The sequence below is a fragment of the Phlebotomus papatasi genome, chromosome 2, assembly GCF_024763615.1.
Source record: "Phlebotomus papatasi isolate M1 chromosome 2, Ppap_2.1, whole genome shotgun sequence".
Lineage (NCBI taxonomy): Eukaryota > Metazoa > Arthropoda > Insecta > Diptera > Psychodidae > Phlebotomus > Phlebotomus papatasi.
The window spans coordinates 63,830,881-63,844,346 of record NC_077223.1 but is presented as its reverse complement, the minus strand read 5'-3'; the positions used below and the strand labels follow the sequence as shown (position 1 = coordinate 63,844,346).

The 13,466-nt window shown below is 32.1% G+C and overlaps 1 protein-coding gene across 2 annotated transcripts in view; it reads left to right on the top strand.

Annotated features, from left to right (window-relative positions):
- Positions 1-13,466, top strand: part of LOC129802356 (uncharacterized) — a 146,772-nt gene that overhangs the window by 111,858 nt on the left and 21,448 nt on the right. For both annotated transcript variants that reach the window (XM_055848098.1, XM_055848097.1), the window contains exon 3: positions 10,992-11,454. In XM_055848098.1, the coding sequence (XP_055704073.1) occupies positions 11,384-11,454 (71 nt within the window). In that variant the 5' untranslated portion in view covers positions 10,992-11,383. The remainder of the gene's footprint in view (positions 1-10,991; positions 11,455-13,466) is intronic.

The window sequence follows — 13,466 nt, the reverse complement described above, 5'->3', positions numbered from 1 at the left end:
AGAAACAAAATTTTATCTCTTTTAACGTTATAAAATATATTTTAGAAATAAAGTTTATAGAAAAAAATATTATTTGGAATTAATTTCAGATATTATGAGTTAGATTTAATGGACGCAGCACAGGGTACCCGGTTCCTGAATACCCGGGTACCCGCCAGGTTTTTTCACGGGTTTAGGCACTGGTTAAGCCGGTTTAGGTATTTAAGCCACTTTAATGCCATTGACATGTTTTTGCCATTTATATATACTTTAATTCCAAATATCATTTTAAAAATACTTGATGTATAGAGTAAATGTCCTAATAGGAAACCATTTCCAGACGTGTTAACTTTGACAGAAGATTTAACACATTCAGTTCAATTTTTTTCTGAAGAAAGTTATGTAAATTTGCTCCTTGGCTCATCTAGAATGTTACCTTTCAGTGAAAATTCTTTAAATATAATTTCAAACTTCTTAAATATAAGAAAAATACACAAGAGCAAAATGCTGCTATTGGAAACAAATTATTCCAAAGAAAGACAAGGGGAATTTTCTAATTGGAGACAAACAGTAAAAGTGGAACCGCGACGAAAGGCTTCCAAAACCTTGTTGAGTTGCTCTTAAGTGTAGGATTTGTTCTTATTTCTGGTCTTTTCTCCTTTCCCACCCGAGACAATAAGAAAATCTCTTTAAAAAAAGTCATATTTCCGGTGTTTACTATTGAAGCATTTGCAGACACTTCAGAAAAACCCTTTTTTATCCATGAAAGATGTAATTATTTCATTTGAAATCTTCACGTACCGTTAACAATAAAGATTAACACTTAATTTCACATAATTTTGTCAGAAATGTCACATAAATGTTTAAAAAACGAATTAAGAGCACTCACCCTATTATGTTTTTCATTAGAAGACATGGTCGATCGAAATTTGTGAATATGAATGGATTTTCGCTTTATTCGCAGCAAAATTAACTAAATATTGATACTGAGGTATAGAAAATACATAAATAATAATTGAATACTGTATTTATCATGGAAAAAAATAATGTTTCCATTTGAAGTAGCAAAAAGTTTCCATTTGCAACAGGTTTTGAATTAGCTTCATTTACCCTACCAACTTCCAATATTGGGCAGTTGTAAGACAATATAGCAATGAAATTTTAATGAAATTTGTTAAAATTATGAAGTTTTATGAAACTAATGAAAACACTGTGCGACAAAATTTACCTTTTTGTGGGTGTCTTTGACGAGAATGCCGAAACTTGTTAGAGGGTTATTTAAGGATCTCAAATCTGCAATCCGTTTGTCCGGGTCACCTCTAGATTTTATTTAAAACGCATTTTTAGTTTTTTGCTGTTTTATAGAATTCAAAAATTCATATCTCCGGTTCCAATTATCCGGTGGTAGTCAAAAAAGCTAAACTGACGCGTAATTTCATCCTCTACAACTCTTGTGAACATATCAAGCACCTACGATGAAAATGAATTATATTTTTTAAAGATTTTTTGAAAAAGGTCACCTAAAATGGTGCATTTTTCTGTGTTTTTTCCATCTTCTAATAATTTTCCCACTTTTATAAAGCATTTTATATGTCATCTAACTATGCCTAAAAGTTAGAGAATTTAATATTCTTTCATTTTCTTTTAGTTTGACTTTTCTGTCTTAATTTGTTTATTCACAATAACTTATTAAAAATAAAGTGCATTAAAAGCTCTAAAATATACCTTCCATACTAACGTCTAACCTACTAAACTCAGTCTAACCTACTGAAAAGCACTCTCTTTTTCACTCTGGCTTATTCATTTCATATAAGAACAGGAGAAATGAAAGAAAAGAAGGCGTATAGAAAAGTAAAGAGTCAAAATAGGCCTAAGGCCTAAGACCTGAACAAGGGGTAGTAAAGGGGGGAAAACAAAAAAAAGAAAAGTAAAGAGAGGTATATCTGTTCAGAGACTCCTACATGATGAACATATACTCTGAAAAAAATATCTCGTAAAATATTTGTAAAATAAGTCGATTTGTATGGAAAAGTAACAAGATGTTTGGCTACCCGTGTCGCCATAGGGATTCTCGTAAAATCTCTTCATTTTCAACAAGATATCTTGTTAAAACTGAATTCATCAAAATTTATTAACAAAAATCTTGTGAAAGGTTTCTCAAGCTTTCAGGGGAATTTCTCAATAGATGGCGCTGCAAAATAGATAGTTTTCTCTTTCATTATTATGTCTTTCTCTCAAAATGGTCTTGGAATATTTTCTGTCAAATTGTTTATCAATTTGGTGGAAATAATAATCACGATTTTCATGCTCTATGTTATATATCTAGGTATTATGCGCCAGTATGATGTCTATAGGAAATGATGAAATAGGACTTTAGGGACCATTTCCGACAAAGAAATCGTCATATTTTGGTGAACAAAAAAAGGAATATTCACAAAACTTTTACAAGATTTTGTATATTATTAGTAAAAATTGTGGTATATCCGGTAACAACAAGATATCTTGTTGGAAACGAACAGATTTTACAAAAATCCCTATCGCGACAGGGGTAGCCAAACATCTCGTTACTTTTCTATATGGGGCAACGAGATTTTACAAAAATTTTTCAAGCGATTTTTATCAGAGTATAATATGATGAGTACTGAACAGCTACTCCTCTCTTTCCTCCTCTATACGCCTCCTTTTCTCTCATTTCTCCTGTTCTTATATGAAATGAATAAGCCAGAGTGAAAAAGAGAGTGCTTTTCAGTAGGTTAGACAGAGATATCAGTATGGAGAGTATATTTTAGAGATTTTAATGCATTTTAATTTCAATAAATTATTGTAAATAAACGAATTATGATAGAAAAATTAAACTAAAAGGAAATGAAAGAATATTAAATTTTCTAACTTTTAGACATGGTTAGTTGACATATAAAATGCTCCATAAAAGTGGGAAAATTATTAGAAGATGGAAAAAACACAGAAATATGCACCATTTTAGATGTCCTTTTTCAAAAAATCTTTAAAAAATATAACTCATTTTCATCGTAGGTGCTTGATATGTTCACAAGAGTTGTAGAGGATGAAATTATGCGTCAGTTTAGCTTGTTTTTTAATACCACCGGATAATTAGAACCGGAGATATGAATTTTTGAATTCTATAAAACAGCAAAAACTAAAAATGCTTTTAAAAAAAAAATCTAGAGGCGCCCCGGACAAACGGATTGCAGATTTCAGATCCTTAAATGACCCTCTAACAAGTTTTGGCATTCTCGTCAAAGACACCCACAACGTGTCGCACAGTGAAATTTAATGGATAATTGTTTTAACGACCGCTGATTAATAATTTTAAATTTATAATAAGGATGATTGGCATTTCTAAATGAAATTAAATGGCACATATTAGTAGAAAACCAACATCCATTATGACAATAATGTATTGAGTTTCAAATATATAAAAACCTATATGCAATCATGAACAAAAAAATACTACTTTCTGGAAGGATTAATTTTCAAAATTAAATATTTTAAAGTCATACTAGACATCTTTAGAAAAAAATACGCAGATCAATCACAAAACGGTAAAATGTATATATAAAACATGTAAAGTTCAAGTATAAAACGATTAACTCTGTGCTACAAATAGCTGAATTATAAAATGGTTAAAGAAAACGCCTCAAATATGGACAACTCAATTATAAAACGGTTCACATTGCGCTTAAAATCACGCACAGCTCAATCATAAAACGGTAAATGCGCTTAAAATCACGCACAGATCTGTCATAAAATAGTAAATGCGCTCAAAATCACGCACAGCTCAATCACAAAATGGTAAATGCGCTCAAAATCACGCACAGCTCAATCACAAAATGGTAAATGCGCTCAAAATCACGCACAGCTCCGTCATAAAACAATGCTGCATAAGTAAATGTGCCTAAAATCACGCACACTTACCGTTGTATGATTGAGCTGTGCGTGTTTTTAAGCGTTTGTACCGTTTTATGATTGAGCTGTGCATGATTTTAAGCGCATTCACCGTTTTATGATTGAGCTGTGCGTGATTTTAAGCGCATTTTCCATTTTATGATTGAGCTGTTTGTGATTTTAAGCGTTTTTACCGTTTTTTGATTGACTTGTGCGTGATTTGAAGCGCATTTACCGTTCTTTGATTGAGCTGTGCGTGATTTTAAAATTATTTACCGTTTTATGATTGAGCTGTGCGCAATCTGGAGCGCATTAGCTTATTTATTATTGAGCTGTGCCTATTTTTATGCGTACTATTAACCGTTTTAAGACAGAGCTGTGCGTGTCTTTAAGCGTATTCTTAACCGTTTTATTATTGAGTTGTGAGTGTTGTCAGCACAAGTTTAACCGTTATATTACGACAATACAAAATTATGTTTGACGTTCTTATAGTGAATTGTCAAATTATTTTACAAGTAGTTTAATTTTCAAAGGAGTACTAGTGCATTTCAGTAGGAATATTCATTCATTCATTTTATTGTCATCTCTCTCATATCGATCTAATTACAAAAATTTAAAATATTACAAACGTTTAACCTAAGTAGTATCGGCATAATATCTGCATAAAAACCCACGAAAGTTATGTTTTGTGAGTGCCAGAAAATGTTAAGCCTCGTTTATAGTATGTCAGGAACTAACTTGGCTATGAACGAGCTTAGTCATCTCTGGACTTTAGTCGTAGGTGTCTCCAGCATATTAGAACGTTTTATTCTTGAGCTACACAATCTTTATAGATAATCCTTTCCGCTTTACGCTAAACTTGTGCCGGTTTTGTGCAAAAGCATATTTATTAGTGGAAAGCTATATTTCAATGGCTAGTCCAATGCCTCAAATTTTCAGATAAGAGCTAGGGGAAAATCCATAAGGCACATAGAGAAAAAATTTAATTGTTCGAAGTTTGTGGCGTGCGAAGGTAGCGCGCTTTCCCCTACATGCTTGCACTATGTGTAGTTTTTGTGCAGAATTGTGATCGTTTTATACTGAAGGTGTAAGGTCTTACACTCAATTGAAATATTTTTTATAAAAATGTTAGAGTGTCTTAACTCTTTCGCGTCACATTTTTATTCAGCAGATGAATTCATGTGAAATTGAGTTTTTCCTAATGCTTTATGATCAAATATAATAATTCTGATAGGAAAAAAAAATTGGCAAAAAACAAATGGTCAGCAAAAAGTCAAAAATGGTCAGTAAAAACTTCGAATTGATCAGTAGATATATTCGAGTTGATCAGTAAAAAATTAAAAATTAATCAGCAAAAAATAAAATATGGTCAGTAAAAAATTAAAAATGAGCAGTAAAAAATAAAATTTGATCAGTAGAAAATCAAAAGTGGTCACTAGAAAATAAAAATTGGTCAGTAAAAAATTAAAAGTAAACAATAAAAAATTAAATGTCACCAGTAAAAAATTAAAAGTGGTCAGTAAAAAATGAAATGTGGTTAGCAAGAAATTAAAAGAGATCAGTAAAAAATTAAGAGTGGTCAGTAAAAAACTAAAATTGGTCAGTAAAAAATATAAATTGGTCAGCGAAGAATTAAGCCAGTGATAATCCTAAATCAGCTTATAGAGGTGCATTTCCTTCGGGATCGGGAATCTTCGTTTTTCCATTTTGTTTTTTACACTTTTGTTTTTCCCGGTTTTTTTTTGGAATCTTTGTCTTCGGTAACTTTTGTTTTTAAAAAAATCTTAAAGAAATCTTGTCTTTCATACATTTTTCACAATTTTCATAAATTTTGTCTGTAACACATTTTGCACAAGTATATTTTATACCTTTCCAAAAATTTCCTTTTTCTCAAAAAATTTCCATTTACCCCAAAGGACGAAAATAAAAACTTCCCAAACCATAGAGAATTTCCCTTTGCCCCAAAGTACGAAACTAAAAACCTTCCAAAAACAGAAAACTTCCTTTTGCCCCGACAGACGATACTTATAACTTCCCTAAACACAGATAATTTCTCTTTGTCCCAAAGGACGAAACTAAAAATTTCCCAAAGCACAGAAAATTTTTCGTAACCCCAAAGTACGAAACTAAAAGCCTCCAAAAAACAGAAAATTTCCTTTTGCCCCAACAAACGATATTGATAATTTCCCAAAACACAGAAAATTTCTCTTTGCCCCGACAGACGATACTGATAAGTTCCCAAAACACAGAAAATTTTCCTTTTTCCAAAATGACAAAACTAAAAATTTCGCAAAAGAGAAAATTTCCCTTTGTCCTGAAGGCCGAAACTAAAAATCTCCCAAAAACAGAAAATTTCCTTTCGTCCTGATAAACGATACTGTTAACTTCCCAAAACACCCTTGTCCCAAAGGACGAGACTAAAAATTTCCCAAAATACAGAAATTTCTCTTTGCCCTAAATGACGAAACTAAAAATTTCCCAAAACAGAAAATTTCCCTTTGCCCTGAAGGACGAAACTAAAGACCTCCCAGAAACAGAAAATTTCCCTTTGTCTCGACAGGCGATACTGTTAACTTCCCAAAATACCCTTGTCCCAAAGGACGAAACTAAAAATTTCCCAAAACACAGAAAATTTCCCTTTGCCCTGAAGGACGAAACTAAAAACTTCAAAAAACACCATTGTAATATCATTATTTTATTTAATAAAATATATTTGTTTAAAATATATAAAAGACAAGATTTCCATAGAAAAAGTTTCCAAAAAACAAGGGTTACTGAAGAAAAAGATTCCAAAGACAAATTGGAAAAAACAAAATGAAAAAAAGAAATATTCCGCAAACCCTTGGAAACTATGAGAGATAGAGGCCTCATAATTTACACCCTATTAAAATCTCCTTTAGGCTCAAGATGTGCGAAATTTTACTTGAAAATGAAAAAAATTACTGCTCATTTTTAATTTTTTACTGACCACTTTTTATTTTTTTATTGCCCATTTTTTATTTTTTCTGACCACATTTTATTTTTAACTGCACATTTTCAATTTTTGCTGACCAGTCTTTTACTGTATTGAATATTTTCAATTTCTTGTTGCCAACTCCTTGTTTTTTATTGAACTTTTTACTGACGACTTCATTTTCTACTAATCAAATTTTATTTTCTACTTCCCATTTTAAATTTTAAACTGACCACTTTTTATTTTTTACTGATCACTTTTTATTTTTTACTGATCAAATTTTATTTTTTACTGATCATTTTTAATTTTTTACTGACCACTTTTTATTTTCTATTGATAACACTTTATTTTCTACTGATCAAATTTTATTTTTTACTATTCAATTTTAATTTTTTTACTGACCAATTTTAATTTTCCACTGATCACTTTTAATTTTTTGCTGATCACTTTTTATTTTTTACTGACCACTTTTAATTTTTTGCTGACCACTTTCGATTTTCTACTGATGAAATTTAATTTTTTACTACTCATTTTTAATTTTTTACTGCTCATTATTAATTTTTTACTGACCATATTTTATTTTTCACTGATCACTTAATTTTTTGCTGATCACTTTTAATTTTTTGCTGAACACTTTTAATTTTTTGCTGACCACTTTTTATTTTTTAATGACCACTTTTGATTTTTTGCTGACCACTTTTGATTTTCTACTGATCAAATTTTATTTTTTACTGCTTATTTTTAATTTTTTTCTGCTCATTTTTAATTTTTTACTGACCATATTTTATTTTTCACTGATCACTTTTAATTTTTTGCTGATCACTTTTAATTTTTTGCTAATTTTTTGCTGACCACTTTTTATTTTTTAATGACCACTTTTGATTTTTTGCTGACCACTTTTGATTTTCTACTGATCAAATTTTATTTTTTACTGCTTATTTTTAATTTTTTACTGCTTCTTTTTTAATTTTTTACTGACCATATTTTATTTTTCACTGATCACTTTTAATTTTTTGCTGACCACTTTTTATTTTCTACTGATCAAATTTAATTTTTTACTACTCATTTTTAATTTTTTACTGACCATATATTATTTTTTACTGATCACTTTTTAATTTTTTGCTGTCCACTTTTTGTTTTTTACTGACCATTTTTTATTTTTTACTGCTCATTTTTAATTCTTTGCTGATCACTTTTTAACTTTTACTGATCATCTCGAATATTTCTACTGCTCGTTTTAAATTTTTTGCTGACCACTTTTTATTTTTTACTGCTCATTTTTAATTTTTTGCTGCTTTTTTAAATATTTTTACTAATCATTTTTAATTTTTTGCTGACCAAATTCAATATTTTTACTGCTCATTTTAAATTTTTTATTGACCACATTTTATTTCTTACTGACCACTTTTTGTTTTTTACTGATCATCTTTTACTTTTTACTGATCATGTTTAATTTTTTGCTGACCACTTTTCATTTTTTACTGACCGCTTTTAATAAATTACTGCTCTTTTTTATTTTTTTACTGATCTTTTTGAACTTTTTGCTGCCCTTTTTTTATTTTTTACTGACCATTTTTTTATTTTTTACTGATCATTTCGAATTTTTTGCTGACCAAATTTGACTTTTTACTGCTCGTTTATTCAATGCCAAAAAAATTCCATTGCGTGAAAACTCGGAAAAACTCCGGGTCATATACGACCCTATTGTCCTCAAGGGAAGTGTACATACCATTTTCAAAATCTATATCACGGGCTTTTTAAGAGTTTTATTTGCTTGAAGTTATTAATTTGGCCAAAACCATCGTAAACTGGATTGTTTTGATGAACACTGTACTCCTGGTGTTCAAGGAATCTTTCTGGTAATCCCTTGAACAGTCACTGTCACAAAATTTTGAGTGGTATTTGTCAAAAATAAACTTATCTACATATTTTTTCACACACAATACAATTGCACAATATGAGACACTTGTAGAATACTTTAAAATATTGCAAAATATGTTATAATTCATCAGATATAAGATGAAATGTCCAGGAGCAAGATGTCCCACCTGCATTTCACAAAGAAAAACAATGTCCCAACTACATTTCGCTATAGGTTTGGGACGATAATACTGTCATCAACTGTTACCCTTGACGATAATAGGGTCATATATGACGCGGAAAATTCTACGCGCTTTTCTGGAAAATTGAGAGTAGTTTATTATATCAAAATATGCAACATACAGTCTTTGGACATTCTGTTTTGTGTTTCTAAAGAACTTTTTGCTGAAAAAAAATAAATGAATATAAAAAATTTTGAAAAAGAAAATTCATTTCACAAAGTTCGAATTTAGCGATTTTTGATCTCAAATATTTTTTTTCCTGAATATCTGGATTCTTGAGAAAATTAGCCAAGAATCTTACATCCTTCTATTATGATGTTGTGCACAAACAGATAGATCTCAATTAATGTAAATAGTCAAAAAAAATGTTTTTTCCCCGGGTCATATATGACCCTAATGACGCGAAAGAGTTAAAGACTTCCGTGGTTACGAATTCCACGACCTTTCTAGTGGATTTCTTTTTGTATTTTTCTTCAAAATAATTCATAAAATTGATTAAAAATGGCGTGGAATTTTCATAGAAAATTTCTACGAAAAAAAAACATCCAGAAATATGGATGATCAGTGCCAATTGACAATTTAGAACTTGGAGAGTATTCATCTATCAGATAAACACTCAGTTTTTCTACTTTTGATTTGAAAAGATTGCTACCATATCGTACATTTGAGTATGTCTAGCTCGGCAGAATTACAGCGTTAGGGCGAGAAATTATTGCAGAATTTTCGTGTTTATTTCCATGGAGTCTTGAAAATTCACGCGAAAAAGAGTTTATAACTCCGCAGAATTCCAAGCGGAATATTAGCGTTTATTTCTAATCTTTGCAATGTGGAGGCAATCCGGTGAACGTGAAAATAATTTCGAATTTCGATGATTCTTATTCTGGAAATTATTAAATTCTTATTATTTTAAATTTTGAATTTAATATATGAATGGGATTTGTTTTATAGAGTTCATATTATTAATTTTTTTGTGCCTTTTGTCGCGTGGGAAAATATTGGCGCGTGAAAAGCCTCGGTGCGCGAACGCGCGCCGCCGCAGAATTACCAAATCGGCGCGCGTCGCGCGCCGACTTCGTGAAAAATCTCGGCGCGCGAAAGCGCGCCGCCGCTGCTCCATAGGCTCGGCGCGCGTCGCGCGCCGCCGCCGCGAACACTTTTTGAAGTTGGCGCCGCCGCAGCGAAAAAGTTCGTCGCGCAGGGCTCTACTTTTAATAGTTTCATATTCTAGAAATACAACTCTGAAAACAATGTTTCATCTCTGTTTCAAGTATTTTAATAACCAAATTTGATTTTTAAAGATTGAATAATGGATGGAATAAAACCTTTATCAAAAAATAAAATTTCGCAAGTTGTAAAAGCTTGTTCAACTTATCTTGATAAATAAATAAATCTTCTGTCCACGACCTACCTCAATGACCTACCCCCTGTTTTGGCGCCAACTTTGAGTCGTGGGTGACTCCTCGGCAATTGCTGACAATTTCACAATTCTGGGCTGGGTTCTGCAGCACTCTTGAACTTCCGGTAGTTGCCAGTGAAGCTAGAGGAAAACAAAAAGAAAAAGTAAAAAAAAAGAGAAAATGAGGTTAAGGTCATTCGGCAGCTCAATGATGCGTCACATGGCTGAAGAAAAGCAAAGAAAGAATAGCAATAATTCGTCACTGAATATTTTTGTATTTGGCTGACCAAAGTGAAATTCTCGCTAATTGCCTTTTCTTAAGCAACTCTGTCAGATTTTTCTTGTTTGCCCAGAAAAGGCGGGTTTATTTCTTTGGTGGCTGACACAAAAGAAACCTGAACGATGCCACCGACAAGATTTTCTGTTTAAAAAAAAAAACAAGAAATAAGAAAAGAAAGAAGTACTAAAATGTAATACAATTTATTTCACTCTTTGATATACTTTCTACAATTTACTTTGTATTCAAAAGAAGACAAGGTAGAAAAATGTCAAGAGCATACACAAACAAATGGAGTAAAAAGTTTAATTGTTTCAATTTATGCACGTAAGCAGTGTTAACATATTTAATTAACTTGGGATTTCATTTTTCTTGCAGTGCTGCAACTGGTGCTCCTCAGTCACATTGTGGCCTTTTCATCTTCAACTTACAACCGAGGTGCAATCCCCGTTTCGAAAAAAAAAGAGACAAAAAAACGACAAACAGTTGGTTGATTGCAAATTCAAAGCACGACAGTCAAAGCTTCTGAATTTTCCACTGTGGTGCACCTATAGTCCATCTGCTTTGGGATCGACACCAGATTGACCGGGCAGAATTTGCATGAGATCACACTCGTGTGCTGTTCCTCTGCGAGCACACACCCTCCCTTCTGGGCGCAATGTGATCGAGGCCTGTGAGGACATTTGGAAGAAACAGTGGGACTTTTGGTGTTAACAAGGCAGGAGTGTCGAATTGCAAGTCAGCAGGTCCCTCCAATACATTTCTCAGTCATGGCAGCAACGGATGGTCAAATTATTCTCGCTGCATCCAGATTTGGAGACACGGTGCCAGTTTATCTCAGGTATGTCACGAAATATTCAGTTGTTTCTGAACCATCTTAAGTCACTCAGCAGACGAGATTGCCAAAATTGTACTTCCTTGCATAAGCAAGCTAACGAAATTAACAGATTTATTAACTTGATTTTTCAATTCAAAGATCCATTAAAAATTACGGGCATTAGTTTAAAATAAAATATCCATTCGTGCAAGTGAAAAAAATTAATATATGTTTCAAACTCTAGAAAAAAAAACATTCAGTTTTCTTAATAATTCAGAAATAAGCAGGAACCGTTTAAAACCGAACAAATGTCACATAAAAATTCTGCGTCAATGGTCAATACGCTACTTGTAGGGGAATTCTGCAATTTTTATGGCATTGTCACACGTGAGTTCGAAATCTGACAATGTCAGTCGATTTCTTTTCTCATCACATGAGTTCGAAAATGCAATACATTGTTTTTTTTACTGAAATCTCTTTATTTAATGATATTATGCAAATACAGCTCGTCTTAGTTGATTAGTTTAATAAAACGATTGTCACTTGAATTGCCAGAAATCTCCAATATGTGACTTATAACAATGTCACGTGAGCTGAAATGACAATGTCACGGCTACAGAATCGCATTTTCGAAAAAGCTTTCCTGATATTCGAACGCAGTTTGTCATATAGCATTGCTAGTTTGTTAGAGAATTCCCCTACTGGATAAACTTACTTTGACGTCTATTCGGTTTCGAACGATTCTTGCTCACCCCTGCATTAGTTTTATTGAAAAGTGTGGAATGTGTCAAAAGTGGCAGTCTTCACTTTACGCTTACATTTCTCGTTTATCCTTTCTTCTTCTTCTTCTATTTTATTATATATTCAGGTTACCGGACTCATTCGAATCTATATATCCAATATCGCCTATCCTTGTACTTTTACGGTTGAAATTGTCATCCGAAAACCATCAAACCATTTGAAATACAACGATTTCTCATTGAGGAAATGTTTCAAGAATTGTATGAAACACATAACCATAACCACACGTTAAAAATGTAATCAAACTTTTCTAAATTTAACAGATATCTGTTTAAGAAAATTCCGCGGTCGAAAAGAACGTATAGAGAGCATGATGCATAGGGGAAAGCGCTCTACCTTCGGACGACTCAAGCTTCGGACAATTCAATTTTTTCTCTATGTTCCTTTTGGATTTCACCCATAGCTCTTTTCTGAATATTTAAGGCATTGTGCTATCTATTAAAATATAATATTATAATGGGCCAAATTCATTTATAACACATTCGATAAAATGATTTGTTCGAATCTTAGATCGTCCGAAGGTAGCGCGCTTTCCCCCAATGTATTGGAAAAATCACCGTAAAGAAATAAGGAAAGCCTTCAGGCTTCGCACACAGGCTTCCAATATTTCATATTTTTCCCATATTTCTTTAGTGAATCTGTCTTATGGCAACATATTCTAAAAGACAGTCTTCAGTCACACATTTTCTGAAAACATAGGTTAGATGCATTAAAGGAATACGGGAAAAATATAAAATGTTAGAAGCCAGACTGCGTGCGAAACCTGAAAGCCTTAACTGATATTTTATGTAATATTTTATCAATTCTACAACGTTCACGCGAAAGCTCAATTTATATTACAAATTTAATTTAAATTTTCGAAAATCAATAATTTAAAAATAAAATTGAGAAGTTTAAATTTGAAAATTCGAATATATGAGACTGCAAATAACAAAAATCGGCGATTCTATATGTGATCAACTGGCACGATTTTCTTAACTTAAGGGAAGGTAAGCATGGTTCGCACAGAGTGAACCTTCAAACGATGTGAATTTTCTCTTTGTTTGCATGGGGCTGACTTACCATTTCTCACCTCGATTCATGAGCCTATCTTATGGCTAAGAAATGACAAACTAGTTCTTTGAAAACAAAGAGAAAATTTGCGTTGTTTGAAGGTTCACTCTGTTCGAACCATGCCAACATTCCCCTAAAGCCTGCCCATTCTGGTTTTCCTTTCCTATTCATTACGAATTTAG